The sequence below is a fragment of the Panulirus ornatus genome, chromosome 19 (assembly GCF_036320965.1).
Source record: "Panulirus ornatus isolate Po-2019 chromosome 19, ASM3632096v1, whole genome shotgun sequence".
In the NCBI taxonomy this organism is placed as follows: domain Eukaryota; kingdom Metazoa; phylum Arthropoda; class Malacostraca; order Decapoda; family Palinuridae; genus Panulirus; species Panulirus ornatus.
Window position 1 is genome coordinate 22,453,573 of NC_092242.1, and position 17,170 is coordinate 22,470,742.

The 17,170-nt window shown below is 42.1% G+C and overlaps 1 protein-coding gene across 1 annotated transcript in view; it reads right to left on the reverse strand.

Annotated features, from left to right (window-relative positions):
• g (adaptor-related protein complex 3, delta 1 subunit-like garnet) overlaps window positions 1-17,170 on the reverse strand; it is a 468,686-nt gene that overhangs the window by 146,607 nt on the left and 304,909 nt on the right. Inside the window, exons 11-13 of the mRNA XM_071673747.1 lie at window positions 16,769-16,917; window positions 15,303-15,536; window positions 728-890 (exon numbers count right to left, since the gene is read on the reverse strand). Of these exons, the coding sequence (XP_071529848.1) occupies window positions 728-890; window positions 15,303-15,536; window positions 16,769-16,917 (546 nt within the window). The remainder of the gene's footprint in view (window positions 1-727; window positions 891-15,302; window positions 15,537-16,768; window positions 16,918-17,170) is intronic.

Here is a 17,170-nt window from a genome sequence, read left to right on the forward strand (position 1 = left end):
CCTATGCTAACAATCAAAGGCTTCTATACTTTTTCAAAAACTTGTGAATATTCATTCAGCAGGATTTAAGCTTAGGACCCTTAGTGATGGACCCTTAGTTATGCATAATCAATTCAATTTGAAAACCTTATACTTTTCTTAATGATAACTCCCATTCTTTCCTTATAAAACTAATTTGAAATGTCCTGCCTCGGGAACTGAGCTTTCAAATTAAAGAATCCTCACTTTGCTCATTCATCTGTTCCTCCTTTCAGAAGATAACACAGTACTTCCATTCCTTTAAGCCACTTTCTACAAACTGTGTGTGTGCAAATGAAGCCATTGCCCCCTGTTCCTAATACTACCAAGATAAGGCAGGAAAGGCAATTGGGTATATAAAGAACAAAAAATCGGGTCAGAAATTACACATAATTACTCAGATATTTTCAGCATTTGGATTAAATCGAGACTGATCAGGTTTCATATCAACACTATACTTAAAAACAATGTCTAGCTCTACACTAAGAATTACAAAAATATTTCCATTCCATAAAGAGTCAAAAAGAAAAAGAGATACCCAATTTTTTCTTAAAGTTAAGAAAGGAAATTTTAGATAATCTCCTGATGGGTATCAATACATTTCACCTCCATAACAAAATCTGATAACATTTGATTTAGGAAAACAAATTATATTTTCAAAAAATGAGGAAAACAAAGACAAAATCATAAAACTAAAACAATACTCTACCTCTTCTATCATTTCAGAATCCTCCTCCTCCTCAGCAGTTGCAATAATATGAGAATATAATTTGAGCATGTTGTGGACATAGATTGCCTGGATATGTCCTGGAAGAGAAACAACTTTCCCTCTCACCATAGACTCCAGGGTAGCTTTTGGGTTGGCCAACAATCTGTTGAAACATTAAACAGGTATTCTAAACCATGTAAATAGTTAAGATTACTAACTAATGCTTATAATACAAATAAACTTGCATTCATTAATTACCTGCTTCCTGACTGATGGAAAATAAGCAGTGACAAAATAACTTTCCTTATAATGTATATTGTATAGCAAAAGAATAAATGGCTGCCTCTAAACTGAGCGATATGACAGTAATTATTGTTAAGCATTTTTATCTTTTATCTTATTTATCTATTTTGCTTTGTCGATGTCTCCCGCGATAGTGAGGTAGTGCAACGAAACAGACGAAAGTATGGCCCAACCCACCCACATACACATGTATATACATACACGTCCACACATGCAAATATACTTATACATCTCAACGTATAGATATATATACACACAGATATATACATGTACATGTATATAATGTACAAATGTACATAATTCATACTGTCTGCCTTTATTCATTCCTATCACCACCCCACCACACATGAAATAACAACCCCCTCCCTCCGCATGTGCACGAGGTAGCGCTAGGAAAAGACAACAAAGACCATATTCATTCACACTCAGTCTCTAGCTGTCAAGAATAATGCACCGAAACCACAGATCCCTTTCCGCATCCAGGCCCCACAGAACTTTCCATGGTTTACCCCAGACATTTCACACGCCCTGGTTCAATCCATTGACAGCACATACCCCGGTATACCACATCATTCCAACTCACTCTATTCCTTGCATGCCTTTCACCCTCCTGCATGTTCAGGCCCTGATCACTCAAATCTTTTTCACTCCATCTTTCCACCTCCAATTTGATCTCCCACTTCTCCTCGTTCCACCCACCTCTGACACATATATCCTCTTGGTCAATCCTTCCTCATTCATTCCCTCCATGTGACCAAACCATTTCAAAACACCCTCTTCTGCTCTCTCAACCACGCTCTTTTTTTTAACACACATCTCTCTTACCCTATTATCATTTACTCAATCAAACCACCTCACACCACATATTGTCCTAAAACATCTCATTTCCAGCACATCCACCCTCCTCCACACAACTCTATCTATAGCCCACACCAACCATATAACATTCTTGGTACCACTTTTCCTTCAAACATACCCATTTTTGCTTTCCGAGATAATGTTCTCAACTTCCACACATTCTACAATGCTCCCAGAACCCCCCCCCCCCCCAAAAAAAAAAATTCACTTCCACTTCCATGGTTCCATCTGCTGCCAAATCCACTTCCAGATATCTAAAACACTTCACTTCCTCCAGTTTTTCTCCATTCAAACTTACCTCCTAATTGACTTGACCCTCAACCCTACTGTACCTAATATTTATTACCTTGCTCTTATTCACATTTACTCTCAGCTTTCTTCTTTCACACACTTTACCAAACTCAGTCAACAGCTTCTGCAGTTTCTCACCTAAATCAGCCACCAGCACTGTATCATCAGCGAACAACAACTGACTTACTTCCCAAGCTCTCTCATCCACAACAGACTTCATACTTGCCCCTCTTTCCAAAACTCTTGCATTCACCTACCTAACAACCCCATCCATAAACAAATTAAACAACCATGGAGACATCACACACCCGTGCCACAAACCAACATTCACTGAGATCCAATCACTTTCCTCTCTTCCTACACGTACACAAGCCTTACAGCCTCGATAAAAACTGCCTATTTTTGTTTTCATATTTGTCTGCAGTTTCCCACATTAATGTGGTAGTACCAGGGACAGACAAAGAAATAGCCTTATTTGCATACATCCATTCTCTGGCTGTCATGTGAAATGCACCCGCAGAAACCACTGCTTCCTATCCACATCCAGACCGTACAGTCCTTTCCTTTTGGTTTCATATGCTGTGGTTCAATCCATGGACAGCAAATCACCCAATGTGTACCACACCGTTCTAATCTATCCCATGCATACCTTACACCCTCCTGCATACTGAAGCCCCAAGTACTCAAAACTTTATGCAAACCATCCTTCCACTTATATTCAGTCTTCCCTTTCTCCTTGTCCCTGCCAATTACAACATATATCCTTTTTGTCAACTCTCCAAAATCATTTTCTCGATACATTCAAACTATTTCCCACATATTCCTCACATGTGGTAGTAGGCAACTATAGGGAGTGGGAGCGAGGGGCTGGAAACCGCCTCCTTGTATTCAGATTTCTAAAAAGGGTGACAGAAGAAGGAGTCAAGCAGGGAGTGCTCATCCTACTCGAAGGCTAAGACTGGGGTCTGAATGTGTGTGCATGTAAACAAGATGAAAATAAAGGAGAGATAGGTAGTATGTCTGAGGAGAGAAACCTGGATGTTCTGGCTCTGAGTAAAACAAAACTCAGGGGAAACTCTTGGGAGTAAAGTCAGAGATTGGTGAGAGGACAAGAGCAAAGGAGGGAGCAGCACTACTCCTGAAACTGGAGTTGTGGGAGTACATGATAGAGATTATTATTATTATTATTTTTTTTTTTTTTTTTTTTTTTTTGCTTTGTCGCTGTCTCCCGCGTTTGCGAGGTAGCGCAAGGAAACAGATGAAAGAAATGGCCCAACCCACCCCCACACACATGTATATACATACGTCCACACACGCAAATATACACACCTACACAGCTTTCCATGGTTTACCCCAGACGCTTCACATGCCTTGATTCAATCCACTGACAGCACGTCAACCCCGGTATACCACATCGCTCCAATTCACTCTATTCCTTGCCCTCCTTTCACCCTCCTGCAAGTTCAGGCCCCGATCACACAAAATCTTTTTCACTCCATCTTTCCACCTCCAATTTGGTCTCCCTCTTCTCCTCGTTCCCTCCACCACCGACACATATATCCTCTTGGTCAATCTTTCCTCACTCATTCTCTCCATGTGCCCGAACCATTTCAAAACACCCTCTTCTGCTCTCTCAACCACGCTCTTTTTATTTCCACACATCTCTCTTACCCTTACGTTACTTACTCGATCAAACCACCTCACACCACATATTGTCCTCAAACATCTCATTTCCAGCACATCCATCCTCCTGCGCACAACTCTATCCATAGCCCACGTCTCGCAACCATACAACATTGTTGGAACCACTATTCCTTCAAACATACCCATTTTTGCTTTCCGAGATAATGTTCTCGACTTCCACACATTCTTCAAGGCTCCCAGAATCTTCGCCCCCTCCCCCACCCTATGATCCACTTCCGCTTCCATGGTTCCATCCGCTGCCAGATCCACTCCCAGATATCTAAAACACTTCACTTCCTCCAGTTTTTCTCCATTCAAACTCACCTCCCAATTGACTTGACCCTCAACCCTACTGTACCTAATAACCTTGCTCTTATTCACATTTACTCTTAACTTTCTTCTTTCACACACTTTACCAAACTCAGTCACCAGCTTCTGCAGTTTCTCACATGAATCAGCCACTAGCGCTGTATCATCAGCGAACAACAACTGACTTACTTCCCAAGCTCTCTCATCCACAACAGACTTCATACTTGCCCCTCTTTCCAAAACTCTTGCATTCACCTCCCTAACAACCCCATCCATAAACAAATTAAACAACCATGGAGACATCACACACCCCTGCCGCAAACCTACATTCACTGAGAACCAATCACTTTCCTCTCTTCCTACACGTACACATGCCTTACATCCTCGATAAAAACTTTTCACTGCTTCTAACAACTTGCCTCCCACACCATATATTCTTAATACCTTCCACAGAGCATCTCTATCAACTCTATCATATGCCTTCTCCAGGTCCATTATATTATATTATTTATTTATATTTTTTATTATATTTTGTCGCTGTCTCCCGCGTTTGCGAGGTAGCGCAAGGAAACAGACAAAAGAAATGGCCCAACCCCCCCCCCCATACACATGTATATATATATGTCCACACACGCAAATATACACACCTACACAGCTTTCCATGGTTTACCCCAGACGCTTCACATGCCTTGCTTCAATCCACTGACAGCATGTCAACCCCGGTATACCACATCGCTCCAATTCACTCTATTCCTTGCCCTCCTTTCACCCTCCTGCATGTTCAGGCCCCGATCACACAAAATCTTTTTCACTCCATCTTTCCACCTCCAATTTGGTCTCCCTCTTCTCCTTGTTCCCTCCACCTCCGAGACATATATCCTCTTGGTCAATCTTTCCTCACTCATCCTCTCCATGTGCCCAAACCACTTCAAAACACCCTCTTCTGCTCTCTCAATCACGCTCTTTTTATTTCCACACATCTCTCTTACCCTTACGTTACTCACTCGATCAAACCACCTCACACCACACATTGTCCTCAAACATCTCATTTCCAGCACATCCATCCTCCTGCGCACAACTCTATCCATAGCCCACGCCTCGCAACCATACAACTTTGTTGGAACCACTATTCCTTCAAACATACCCATTTTTGCTTTCCGAGATAATGTTCTCGACTTCCACACATTCTTCAAGGCCCCCAGGATTTTCACCCCCTCCCCCACCCTATGATCCACTTCCGCTTCCATGGTTCCATCCGCTGCCAGATCCACTCCCAGATATCTAAAACACTTCACTTCCTCCAGTTTTTCTCCATTCAAACTCACCTCCCAATTGACTTGACCCTCAACCATACTGTACCTAATAACCTTGCTCTTATTCACATTTACTCTTAACTTTCTTCTTCCACACACTATTCCAAACTCAGTCACCAGCTTCTGCAGTTTCTCACATGAATCAGCCACCAGCGCTGTATCATCAGCGAACAACAACTGACTCACTTCCCAAGCTCTCTCATCCCCAACAGACTTCATACTTGCCCCTCTTTCCAAAACTCTTGCATTTACCTCCCTAACAACCCCATCCATAAACAAATTAAACAACCATGGAGACATCACACACCCCTGCCGCAAACCTACATTCACTGAGAACCAATCACTTTCCTCTCTTCCTACACGTACACATGCCTTACATCCTCGATAAAAACTTTTCACTGCTTCTAACAACTTTCCTCCCACACCATATATTTGGTAAACAGAGAAGAGATAGTGAAAGCTTTGCGGAAGATGAAAGCCGGCAAGGCAGCAGGTTTGGATGGTATTGCAGTGGAATTTATTAAAAAAGGGGGTGACTGTATTGTTGACTGGTTGGTAAGGTTATTTAATGTATGTATGACTCATGGTGAGGTGCCTGAGGATTGGCGGAATGCGTGCATAGTGCCATTGTACAAAGGCAAAGGGGATAAGAGTGAGTGCTCAAATTACAGAGGTATAAGTTTGTTGAGTATTCCTGGTAAATTATATGGGAGGGTATTGATTGAGAGGGTGAAGGCATGTACAGAGCATCAGATTGGGGAAGAGCAGTGTGGTTTCAGAAGTGGTAGAGGATGTGTGGATCAGGTGTTTGCTTTGAAGAATGTATGTGAGAAATACTTAGAAAAGCAAATGGATTTGTATGTAGCATTTATGGATCTGGAGAAGGCATATGATAGAGTTGATATTATATTATATTATATTATATTATATTATATTATTATTATTATTATTATTATTATCATTATTATTATCATTATTATTATCATTATTATCATTTATTCATTTATTTATTTTGCTTTGTCGCTGTCTCCCGTGTTAGCGAGGTAGCGCAAGGAAACAGACGAAAGAATGGCCCAACCCACCCACATACACATGTATATACATACACGTCCACACAAGCAAATATACATACCTATACATCTCAATGTATACATACATAAACACACACAGACATATACATATATACACATATACATAATTAATACTGTCTGCCTTTATTTATTCCCATCGCCACCTCGCCACACATGGAATAACATCCCCCTCCCCCCTCATGTGTGCGAGGTAGCGCTAGGAAAAGACAAAAAAGGCCCCATTCGTTCAAACTCAGTCTCTAGCTGTCATGTAATAATGCACCAAAACCACAGCTCCCTTTCCACATCCAGGCCCCACACAACTTTCCATGGTTTCTCCCAGACGCTTCACATGCCCTGGTTCAATCCACTGACAGCACGTCAACCCCGGTATACCACATCGTTCCAATTCACTCTATTCCCTGCACGCCTTTCACCCTCCTGCATGTTCAAGCCCCAATCACTCAAAATCTTTTTCACTCTATCTTTCCACCTCCAATTTGGTCTCCAACTTCTCCTCGTTCCCTCCACCTCTGACACATATATCCTCTTGGTCAATCTTTCCTCACTCATTCTCTCCATGTGACCAAACCATTTCAAAACACCCTCTTCTGCTCTCTCAACCACACTCTTTTCATTTCCACACATCTCTCTTACCCTTACATTACTTACATGATAAAACCATCTCACACCACATATTGTCCTCAAACATCTCATTTCCAGCACATCCACCCTCCTCTGCACAACTCTATCCATAGCCCACACCTCGCAACCATACAACATTGTTGAACCACTATTCCTTCAAACACACCCATTTTTGCTTTCCGAGATAATGTTCTCAACTTCCAAACATTCTTAAAGGCTCCCAGAACTTTTGCCCCCTCCCCCACCCTATGATTCACTTCCGCTTCCATGGTTCCATCCGCTGCCAAATCCGGTCCCATATATCTAAAACACTTTACTTCCTCCAGTTTTTCTCCATTCAAACTTACCTCCTAATTGACTTGACCCTCAACCCTACTGTACCTAATAACCTTGCTCTTATTCACATTTACTCTCAACTTTCTCCTTTCACACACTTTACCAAACTCAGTCACCACCTTCTGCAGTTTCTCACATGAATCAGCCACCAGCGCTGTATCATCAGCGAACAACAACTGACTCACTTCCCAAGCTCTCTCATCCACAACAGACTTCATACTTGCCCCTCTTTCCAAAACTCTTGCATTCACCTCCCTAACAACCCCATCCATAAACAAATTAAACAACAATGGAGACATCACACACCCCTGCCGCAAACCTACATTCACTGAGAACCAATCACTTTCCTCTCTTCCTACACGTACACATGCCTTACATCCTCGATAAAAACTTTTCACAGCTTCTAACAACTTGCCTCCCACACCATATATTCTTAATACCTTCCACAGAGCATCTCTATCAACTCTATCATATGCCTTCTCCAGATCCATAAATGCTACATACAAATCCAGTTGCCTTTCCTAAGTACTTCTCACATACATTCTTCAAAGCAAACACCTGATCCACACATCCTCTACCACTTCTGAAACCACACTGCTCTTCCCCAATCTGATGCTCTGTACATGCCTTCACCCTCTCAATCAATACCCTCCCATATAATTTACCAGGAATACTCAACAAACTTATACCTCTGTAATATGAGCACTCACTCTTATCCCCTTTGCCTTTGTACAATGGCACTATGCAAGCATTCCTCCAATCCTCAGGCACCTCACCATGAGTCATACATACATTAAATAACCTTACCAACCAGTCAACAATACAGTCACCCCCTTTTTTAATAAATTCCTCTACAATACCATCCAAACCTGCTGCCTTGCCGGCTTTCATCTTCCGCAAAGCTTTTACTACCTCTTCTCTGTTTACCAAATCATTTTCCCTAACCCTCTCACTTTGCACACCACCAAACACATTCAACAAACCTTCAAAATACTCACTCCATCTCCTTCTCACATCACCACTACTTGTTATCACCTCCCCACTAGCCCCCTTCACTTAAGTTCCCATTTGCTTCCTTGTCTTACGCACTTTATTTACCTCTTTCCAGAACATCTTTTTACTCTGCCTAAAATATAATGATATTCTCTCACCCCAACTCTCATTTGCCCTCTTTTTCACCTCTTGCACCTATCTCTTGACCTCCTGCCTCTTTCTTTTATACCTCTCCCACTCATTTGCATTTTTTCCCTGCAAAAATCGTCCAAATGCCTCTCTCTTCTCTTTCACTAATAATCTTACTTCTTAATCCCACCACTCACTACCCTTTCTAATCTGCCCACCTCCCACACTTCTCATGCCATAAGCATCTTTTGCACAAGCTATCACTGCTTCCCTAAATACATCCCATTCCTACCCCACTCCTTTGTTCTCACCTTTTTCCATTCTGTACTCAGTCTCTCCTGGTACTTCCTCACACAAGTCTCCTTCCAAAGCTCACTTACTCTCACCACTCTCTTCACCTCAACATTCTCTCTTCTTTTCTGAAAACCCCTACAAATCTTCACCTTCGCCTCCACAAGATAATGATCAGATATCCCTACAGTTGCACCTCTCAGCACATTAACATCCAAAAGTTTCTCTACAAGCTCTTCACCATTTCCATTTACAACACTGAACACCCCATGTATACCAATTATTCCCTCAAGTGCTACATTACTCACCTTTGCATTCAAATCACCCATCACCATAACCCAGTCTTCTGCATCAAAACCACTAACACACTCATTCAGCTGCTCCCAAAACACTTGCCTCTCATGATCTTTCTTCTCATGCCCAGATGCATATGCACCAATAATCACCCATCTCTCTCCATCAACTTTCAGTTTTACCCTTATCAATCTAGAATTTACTTTCTTACATTCTATCACATACTCCTAACACTACCTGTTTCAGGAGTAGTGCTGCTCCTTCCCTTGCTCTTGTCCTCTCACTAACCCGTGACTTTACTCCCAAGACATTCCCAAACCATTCTTCCCCTTTACCCTTGAGCTTCATTTCACTCAGAGCCAAAACATCCAGATTCCTTTCCTCAAACATACAACCTATCTTTCCTATTTTTTCATCTTGGCTACATCCACACACATTTAGACACCCCAATCTGAGCCTTCGAGGAGGATGAGCACTCCCCGCATGACTCCTTCTTCTGTTTCCCCTTTTAGAAAGTTAAAATACAAGAAGGGGAGGGTTTCTAGCCCCTCGCTCCCGTCCCCTTTAGTCGCCTTCTACAACACGTGAGGAATGCGTGGGAAGTATTCTTTCTCCCCTATCCCCGGGGGATGATTATTATTATTATTATTATCATTATTTTGCTTTGTCGCTGTCTCCTGCATTTGCAAGGTAGCGCAAGGAAACAGACGAAAGAAATGGCCCAACCCACCCCCATACACATGTATATACATACACGTCCACACACGCAAATATACATACCTATACATCTCAATGTTTTTTTTTTTTTGTTTTTTTTTATACTTTGTCGCTGTCTCCCGCGTTTGCGAGGTAGCGCAAGGAAACAGACGAAAGAAATGGCCCAACCCCCCCCCCATACACATGTACATACACACGTCCACACACGCAAATATACATACCTACACAGCTTTCCATGGTTTACCCCAGACGCTTCACATGCCTTGATTCACTCCACTGACAGCACGTCAACCCCTGTATACCACATCGCTCCAATTCACTCTATTCCTTGCCCTCCTTTCACCCTCCTGCATGTTCAGGCCCCGATCACACAAAATCTTTTTCACTCCATCTTTCCACCTCCAATTTGGTCTCCCTCTTCTCCTCGTTCCCTCCACCTCCGACACATATATCCTCTTGGTCAATCTTTCCTCACTCATTCTCTCCATGTGCCCAAACCATTTCAAAACACCCTCTTCTGCTCTCTCAACCACGCTCTTTTTATTTCCACACATCTCTCTTACCCTTACGTTACTTACTCGATCAAACCACCTCACACCACACATTGTCCTCAAACATCTCATTTCCAGCACATCCATCCTCCTGCGCACAACTCTATCCATAGCCCACGCCTCGCAACCATACAACATTGTTGGAACCACTATTCCTTCAAACATACCCATTTTTGCTTTCCGAGATAATGTTCTCGACTTCCACACATTTTTCAAGGCTCCCAAAATTTTCGCCCCCTCCCCCACCCTATGATCCACTTCCGCTTCCATGGTTCCATCCGCTGACAGATCCACTCCCAGATATCTAAAACACTTCACTTCCTCCAGTTTTTCTCCATTCAAACTCACCTCCCAATTGACTTGACCCTCAACCCTACTGTACCTAATAACCTTGCTCTTATTCACATTTACTCTTAACTTTCTTCTTCCACACACTTTACCAAACTCAGTCACCAGCTTCTGCAGTTTCTCACATGAGTCAGCCACCAGCGCTGTATCATCAGCGAACAACAACTGACTCACTTCCCAAGCTCTCTCATCCCCAACAGACTTCATACTTGCCCCTCTTAACAAAACTCTTGCATTCACCTCCCTAACAACCCCATCCATAAACAAATTAAACAACCATGGAGACATCACACACCCCTGCCGCAAACCTACATTCACTGAGAACCAATCACTTTCCTCTCTTCCTACACGTACACATGCCTTACATCCTCGATAAAAACTTTTCACTGCTTCTAACAACTTGCCTCCCACACCATATATTCTTAATACCTTCCACAGAGCATCTCTATCAACTCTATCATATGCCTTCTCCAGATCCATAAATGCTACATACAAATCCATTTGCTTTTCTAAGTATTTCTCACATACATTCTTCAAAGCAAACACCTGATCCACACATCCTCTACCACTTCTGAAACCGCACTGCTCTTCCCCAATCTGATGCTCTGTACATGCCTTCACCCTCTCAATCAATACCCTCCCATATAATTTACCAGGAATACTCAACAAACTTATACCTCTGTAATTTGAGCACTCACTCTTATCCCCTTTGCCTTTGTACAATGGCACTATGCACGCATTCCGCCAATCCTCAGGCACCTCACCATGAGTCATACATACATTAAATAACCTTACCAACCTGTCAACAATACAGTCACCCCCTTTTTTAATAAATTCCACTGCAATACCATCCAAACCTGCTGCCTTGCCGGCTTTCATCTTCCGCAAAGCTTTTACTACCTCTTCTCTGTTTACCAAATCATTTTCCCTAACCCTCTCACTTTGCACACCACCTCGACCAAAACACCCTATATCTGCCAATCTGTCATCAGACACATTCAACAAACCTTCAAAATACTCATTCCATCTCCTTCTCACATCACCACTACTTGTTATCACCTCCCCATTTACGCCCTTCACTGAAGTTCCCATTTGCTCCCTTGTCTTACGCACCCTATTTACCTCCTTCCAGAACATCTTTTTATTCTCCCTAAAATTTACTGATAGTCTCTCACCCCAACTCTCATTTGCCCTTTTTTTCACCTCTTGCACCTTTCTCTTGACCTCCTCTCTTTCTTTTATACTTCTCCCACTCAATTGCATTTTTTCCCTGCAAAAATCGTCCAAATGCCTCTCTCTTCTCTTTCACTAATACTCTTACTTCTTCATCCCACCACTCACTACCCTTTCTAAACAGCCCACCTCCCACTCTTCTCATGCCACAAGCATCTTTTGCGCAATCCATCACTGATTCCCTAAATACATCCCATTCCTCCCCCACTCCCCTTACTTCCATTGTTCTCACCTTTTTCCATTCTGTACACAGTCTCTCCTGGTACTTCCCCACACAGGTCTCCTTCCCAAGCTCACTTACTCTCACCACCTTCTTCACCCCAACATTCACTCCTCTTTTCTGAAAACCCATACTAATCTTCACCTTAGCCTCCACAAGATAATGATCAGACATCCCTCCAGTTGCACCTCTCAGCACATTAACATCCAAAAGTCTCTCTTTCGCACGCCTGTCAATTAACACGTAATCCAATAACGCTCTCTGGCCATCTCTCCTACTTACATAAGTATACTTATGTATATCTCGCTTTTTAAACCAGGTATTCCCAATCATCAGTCCTTTTTCAGCACATAAATCTACAAGCTCTTCACCATTTCCATTTACAACACTGAACACCCCATGCATACCAATTATTCCCTCAACTGCCACATTACTCACCTTTGCATTCAAATCACCCATCACTATAACCCGGTCTCGTGCATCAAAACCGCTAACACACTCATTCAGCTGCTCCCAAAACACTTGCCTCTCATGATCTTTCTTCTCATGCCCAGGTGCATATGCACCAATAATCACCCACCTCTCTCCATCAACTTTCAATTTTACCCATATTAATCTCAATGTACACATATATATACACACACAGACACATACATATATACCCATGCACACAAATCACACTGTCTGCCTTTATTCATTCCCATCACCACCTCGCCACACATGAAATACCATCCCCCTCCCCTCTCATGTGTGCAAGGTAGCGCTAGGAAAAGACAACAAAGGCCCCATTCGTTCACACTCAGTCTCTAGCTGTCATGTAATAATGCCCGAAACCACAGCTTTATTTCCACATCCAGGCCCCACACAACTTTCCATGGTTTACCCCAGACGCTTCACATGCCCTGATTCAATCCACTGACAGCACGTCAACCCCGGTATACCACATCGATCCAATTCACTCTATTCCTTGCCCGCCTTTCACCCTCCTGCAAGTTCAGGCCCCGATCACTCAAAATCTTTTTCACTCCATCTTTCCATCTCCAATTTGGTCTCCCACTTCTCCTCGTTCCCTCCACCTCCGACACATATATCCTCTTGGTCAATCTTTCCTCACTCATTCTCTCCATGTGCCCAAACCATTTCAAAACACCCTCTTCTGCTCTCTCAACAACGCTCTTTTTATTTCCACACATCTCTCTTACCCTTACATTACTTACTCGATCAAACATCTCATTTCCAGCACATCCACCCTCCTGCGCACAACTCTATCCATAGGCCACGCCTCGCAACCATACAACATTGTTGGAACCACTATTCCTTCAAACATACCCATTTTTGCTTTCTGAGATAATGTTCTCAACTTCCAAACATTCATCAAAGCTCCCAGGATTTTCGCCCCCTTCCCCACCCTATGATTCACTTCCGCTTCCATGATTCCATCCGCTGCCAGATCCACTCCCAGATATCTAAAACACTTTACTTCCTCCAGTTTTTCTCCATTCAAACTCACCTCCCAATTGACTTGACCCTCAACCCTACTGTACCTAATAACCTTGCTCTTATTCACATTTACTCTTAACTTTCTTCTTTCACACCCTTTACTAAATTCAGTCCCCAGCTTCTGTAGTTTCTCACATGAATCAGCCACCAGCGCTGTATCATCAGCGAATAACAACTGACTCACTTCCCAAGCTCTCTCATCCACAACAGACTTCATACTTGCCCCTCTTTCCAAAACTCTTGCATTCACCTCCCTAACAACCCCATCCATAAACAAATTAAACAACCATGGAGACATCATACACCCCTGCCGCAAACCTACATTCACTGAGAACCAATCACTTTCCTCTCTTCCTACACGTACACATGCCTTACATCCTCGATAAAAACTTTTCACTGCTTCTAACAACTTGCCTCCCACACCATATATTCTTAATACCTTCCACAGAGCATCTCTATCACCTCTATCATATGCCTTCTCCAGATCCATAACTGCTACATACAAATCTATTTGCTTTTCTAAGTATTTCTCACATACATTCTTCAAAGCAAACACCTGATCCACACATCCTCTACCACTTCTGAAACCACACTGCTCTTCCCCAATCTGATGCTTTGTACATGCCTTCACCCTCTCAATCAATACCCTCCCATATAATTTACCAGGAATACTCAACAAACTTATACCTCTGTAATTTGAGCACTCACCCTTATCCCCTTTGCATTTGTACAATGGCACTATGCACACATTCCACCAATCCTCAGGCACCTCACCCTGAATCATACATACATTAAATAACCTTACCACCAGTCAACAATACAGTCACCCTCTTTTTTAATAAATTCCACTGCAATACCATCCAAACCTGCTGTATATGCAATTATTCCAAAATCAAAAAAATCCAAAATCTGAAACACTTCTGGTCCCAGGCATTTTGGATAAGGGATACTCAACGTGTACAAGCAAAAAGGTCAACAAAACTTCACAGGCTGAAAACTTTTTAACCTTGCTCAATTATCAATTAATATTTTTTTTTTTCTTTTTTTTATACTTTGTCGCTGTCTCCCGCGTTTGCGAGGTAGCGCAAGGAAACAGACGAAAGAAATGGCCCAACCCCCCCCATACATGTATATACATACGTCCACACACGCAAATATACATACCTACACAGCTTTCCATGGTTTACCCCAGACGCTTCACATGCCCTGATTCAATCCACTGACAGCACGTCAACCCCGGTATACCACATCACTCCAATTCACTCCACTCCCTGCCCTCCTTTCACCCTCCTGCATGTTCAGGCCCCGATCACACAAAATCCCCTTCACTCCATCCTTCCACCTCCAATCAATTAATATACATACCTTAATACCAAACACATCTGTAGTCTAATGGTATAAGAACAGAATGATTCTGACATTTTTCTATCATATTTTCTCTATATTTCACTGCTACTGGTATCAAAAATTTACTAAACATTTCCCACTCACTGAGAAAATTCTCCACAGATCCAGGCGGCTGCATACAGCACCTCTGCTATAGATGATCGTGCTGCTGCAGGACCAACAATTACATGGGCATTGTCTAATAACAATGCCATCTGACCAACAGTGAACTCTCGAACAGCAACAACTCGAATGGCAACATCCATCAGCTGACTGGCAATCAGGTTCCCATGCTGTGTCCCTTCCATGCGGCAGAGCTCCACTAATACACTTATGTACCTAAAGAAAGAATGGACCATAAAATTAGCTTTTTACAACGCTTATAAAATCTTTAAGATTATTATAATAGTAAAAGACCAGGTGGACTTGGTGGTTAATGGATATACTGTCATAGGAGAAGTAAAATTATTGACACATCTTCCCCTAAAGTTCTTTTCTCTGGCATTTACTAATTATGCTACAGCACTAGCTGGTGGTCTACCACACATTTACTCATTACATACTAACCTCCATTCAAGAATCATCATTTTTCTCTATAGCGCTATGCACTTTTATTATTTTCCTGTGCTTTTTCCTGCCATCTATCTTCTTTCACCTTCTGTGTACACTTTGTACAGCAGACCCTGGCATTTCCATGCTTTCAATCTTTTTAATTCAATTCTTTATCTAATCTTACTTCTAATTTTTATCATTCAAACCACACTGCATAAACACCAGTGCCAACCCAATCTACATATGGATGAAAGCATATTTACTACTGCTTCTGATTTCAATGATAATAGTTATAAAAACAATAATGATGAGCAGAAATGGAATGAGAATGATTTCCATCTATCTATCTATATCTCTAATGCCTGTTCCAACTGGAATTCCCTCAAGGAGGTGGCCACAGCAATAGTTTCCACAGCCTTTAGTGCCTCACACTTAACAGGCCATTGCAGAGGGCAACTCCTGTACAGTGTTTGCAGAGGCTCCTACCTAATGTTCCTACTGACTACTTCCATCTAATGCTCTTACTTACTCCTACTACCTAATGTTCCTACCTAATGCTCCTACCAAAATGTTCCTATCTACAACTTCTTTCTACTGCTCCTACCATTTTGCCGAAAGGCAGGGTCAGCTGATAGTGCTTACTGCAGGAAAACCTATTGTTATGAAGAATTAGCTGTGTGAGTTAAGCATTGTCATGTGTTATGTATGACAAGGAGAAACTGTATGTTTGTGGACAGAATGCCAGTAGTCTACATGTGAGTATGGCAAAAAGAAAAGACAGCTACCTGGGTCAGAGGAATGCAACTTGACAATCACTGAAGTGCTGGCACACTAAGCAGCTCTCACTAAGCCTCCCAATACCCAGGCAGGTAGTACTGTCAATATACCTCCCTGGTCATTGGCTGCCTACCAGCTACTACCTACTGAGAATTACTGATGGTGATAAAAACGGAAAGCCTTGATTCAGGGTTTTAAATGAGTGAATACTTTGGATATACATTTCACTACTATTAACTTACCACTCAAAGTTGGTAATAAACTGGAAGTTGTTCTGTGAGCATATAAGTATAATCTTCTGAAGAAGTTCATCACGATACATGGTGCCTTCTGCTCTGTCCATATGTGTCATCAGTCGGCGTACAATCTCCATAACCGTCTTCTTGGTCACCTGAGAGTCAAGGAAAAGTTCTCCGTGAAGCAACTAATTTCTACATTCTGACAAGGGGATAACAGAAAGACAAAGACTATGGTCCCTTTATGACAGAGTTACATGGCAACCCTAACTAACTTTACAAACATTCATTAATCTATGGGAACCAATCTCAACTGAGAATAAATTGAGTTTTTCTGTGAACATTATGTAAAGTAATCACAAAACTTATATCTTTCATCAGGCAGCAAATAATCTCCATCATATTTTT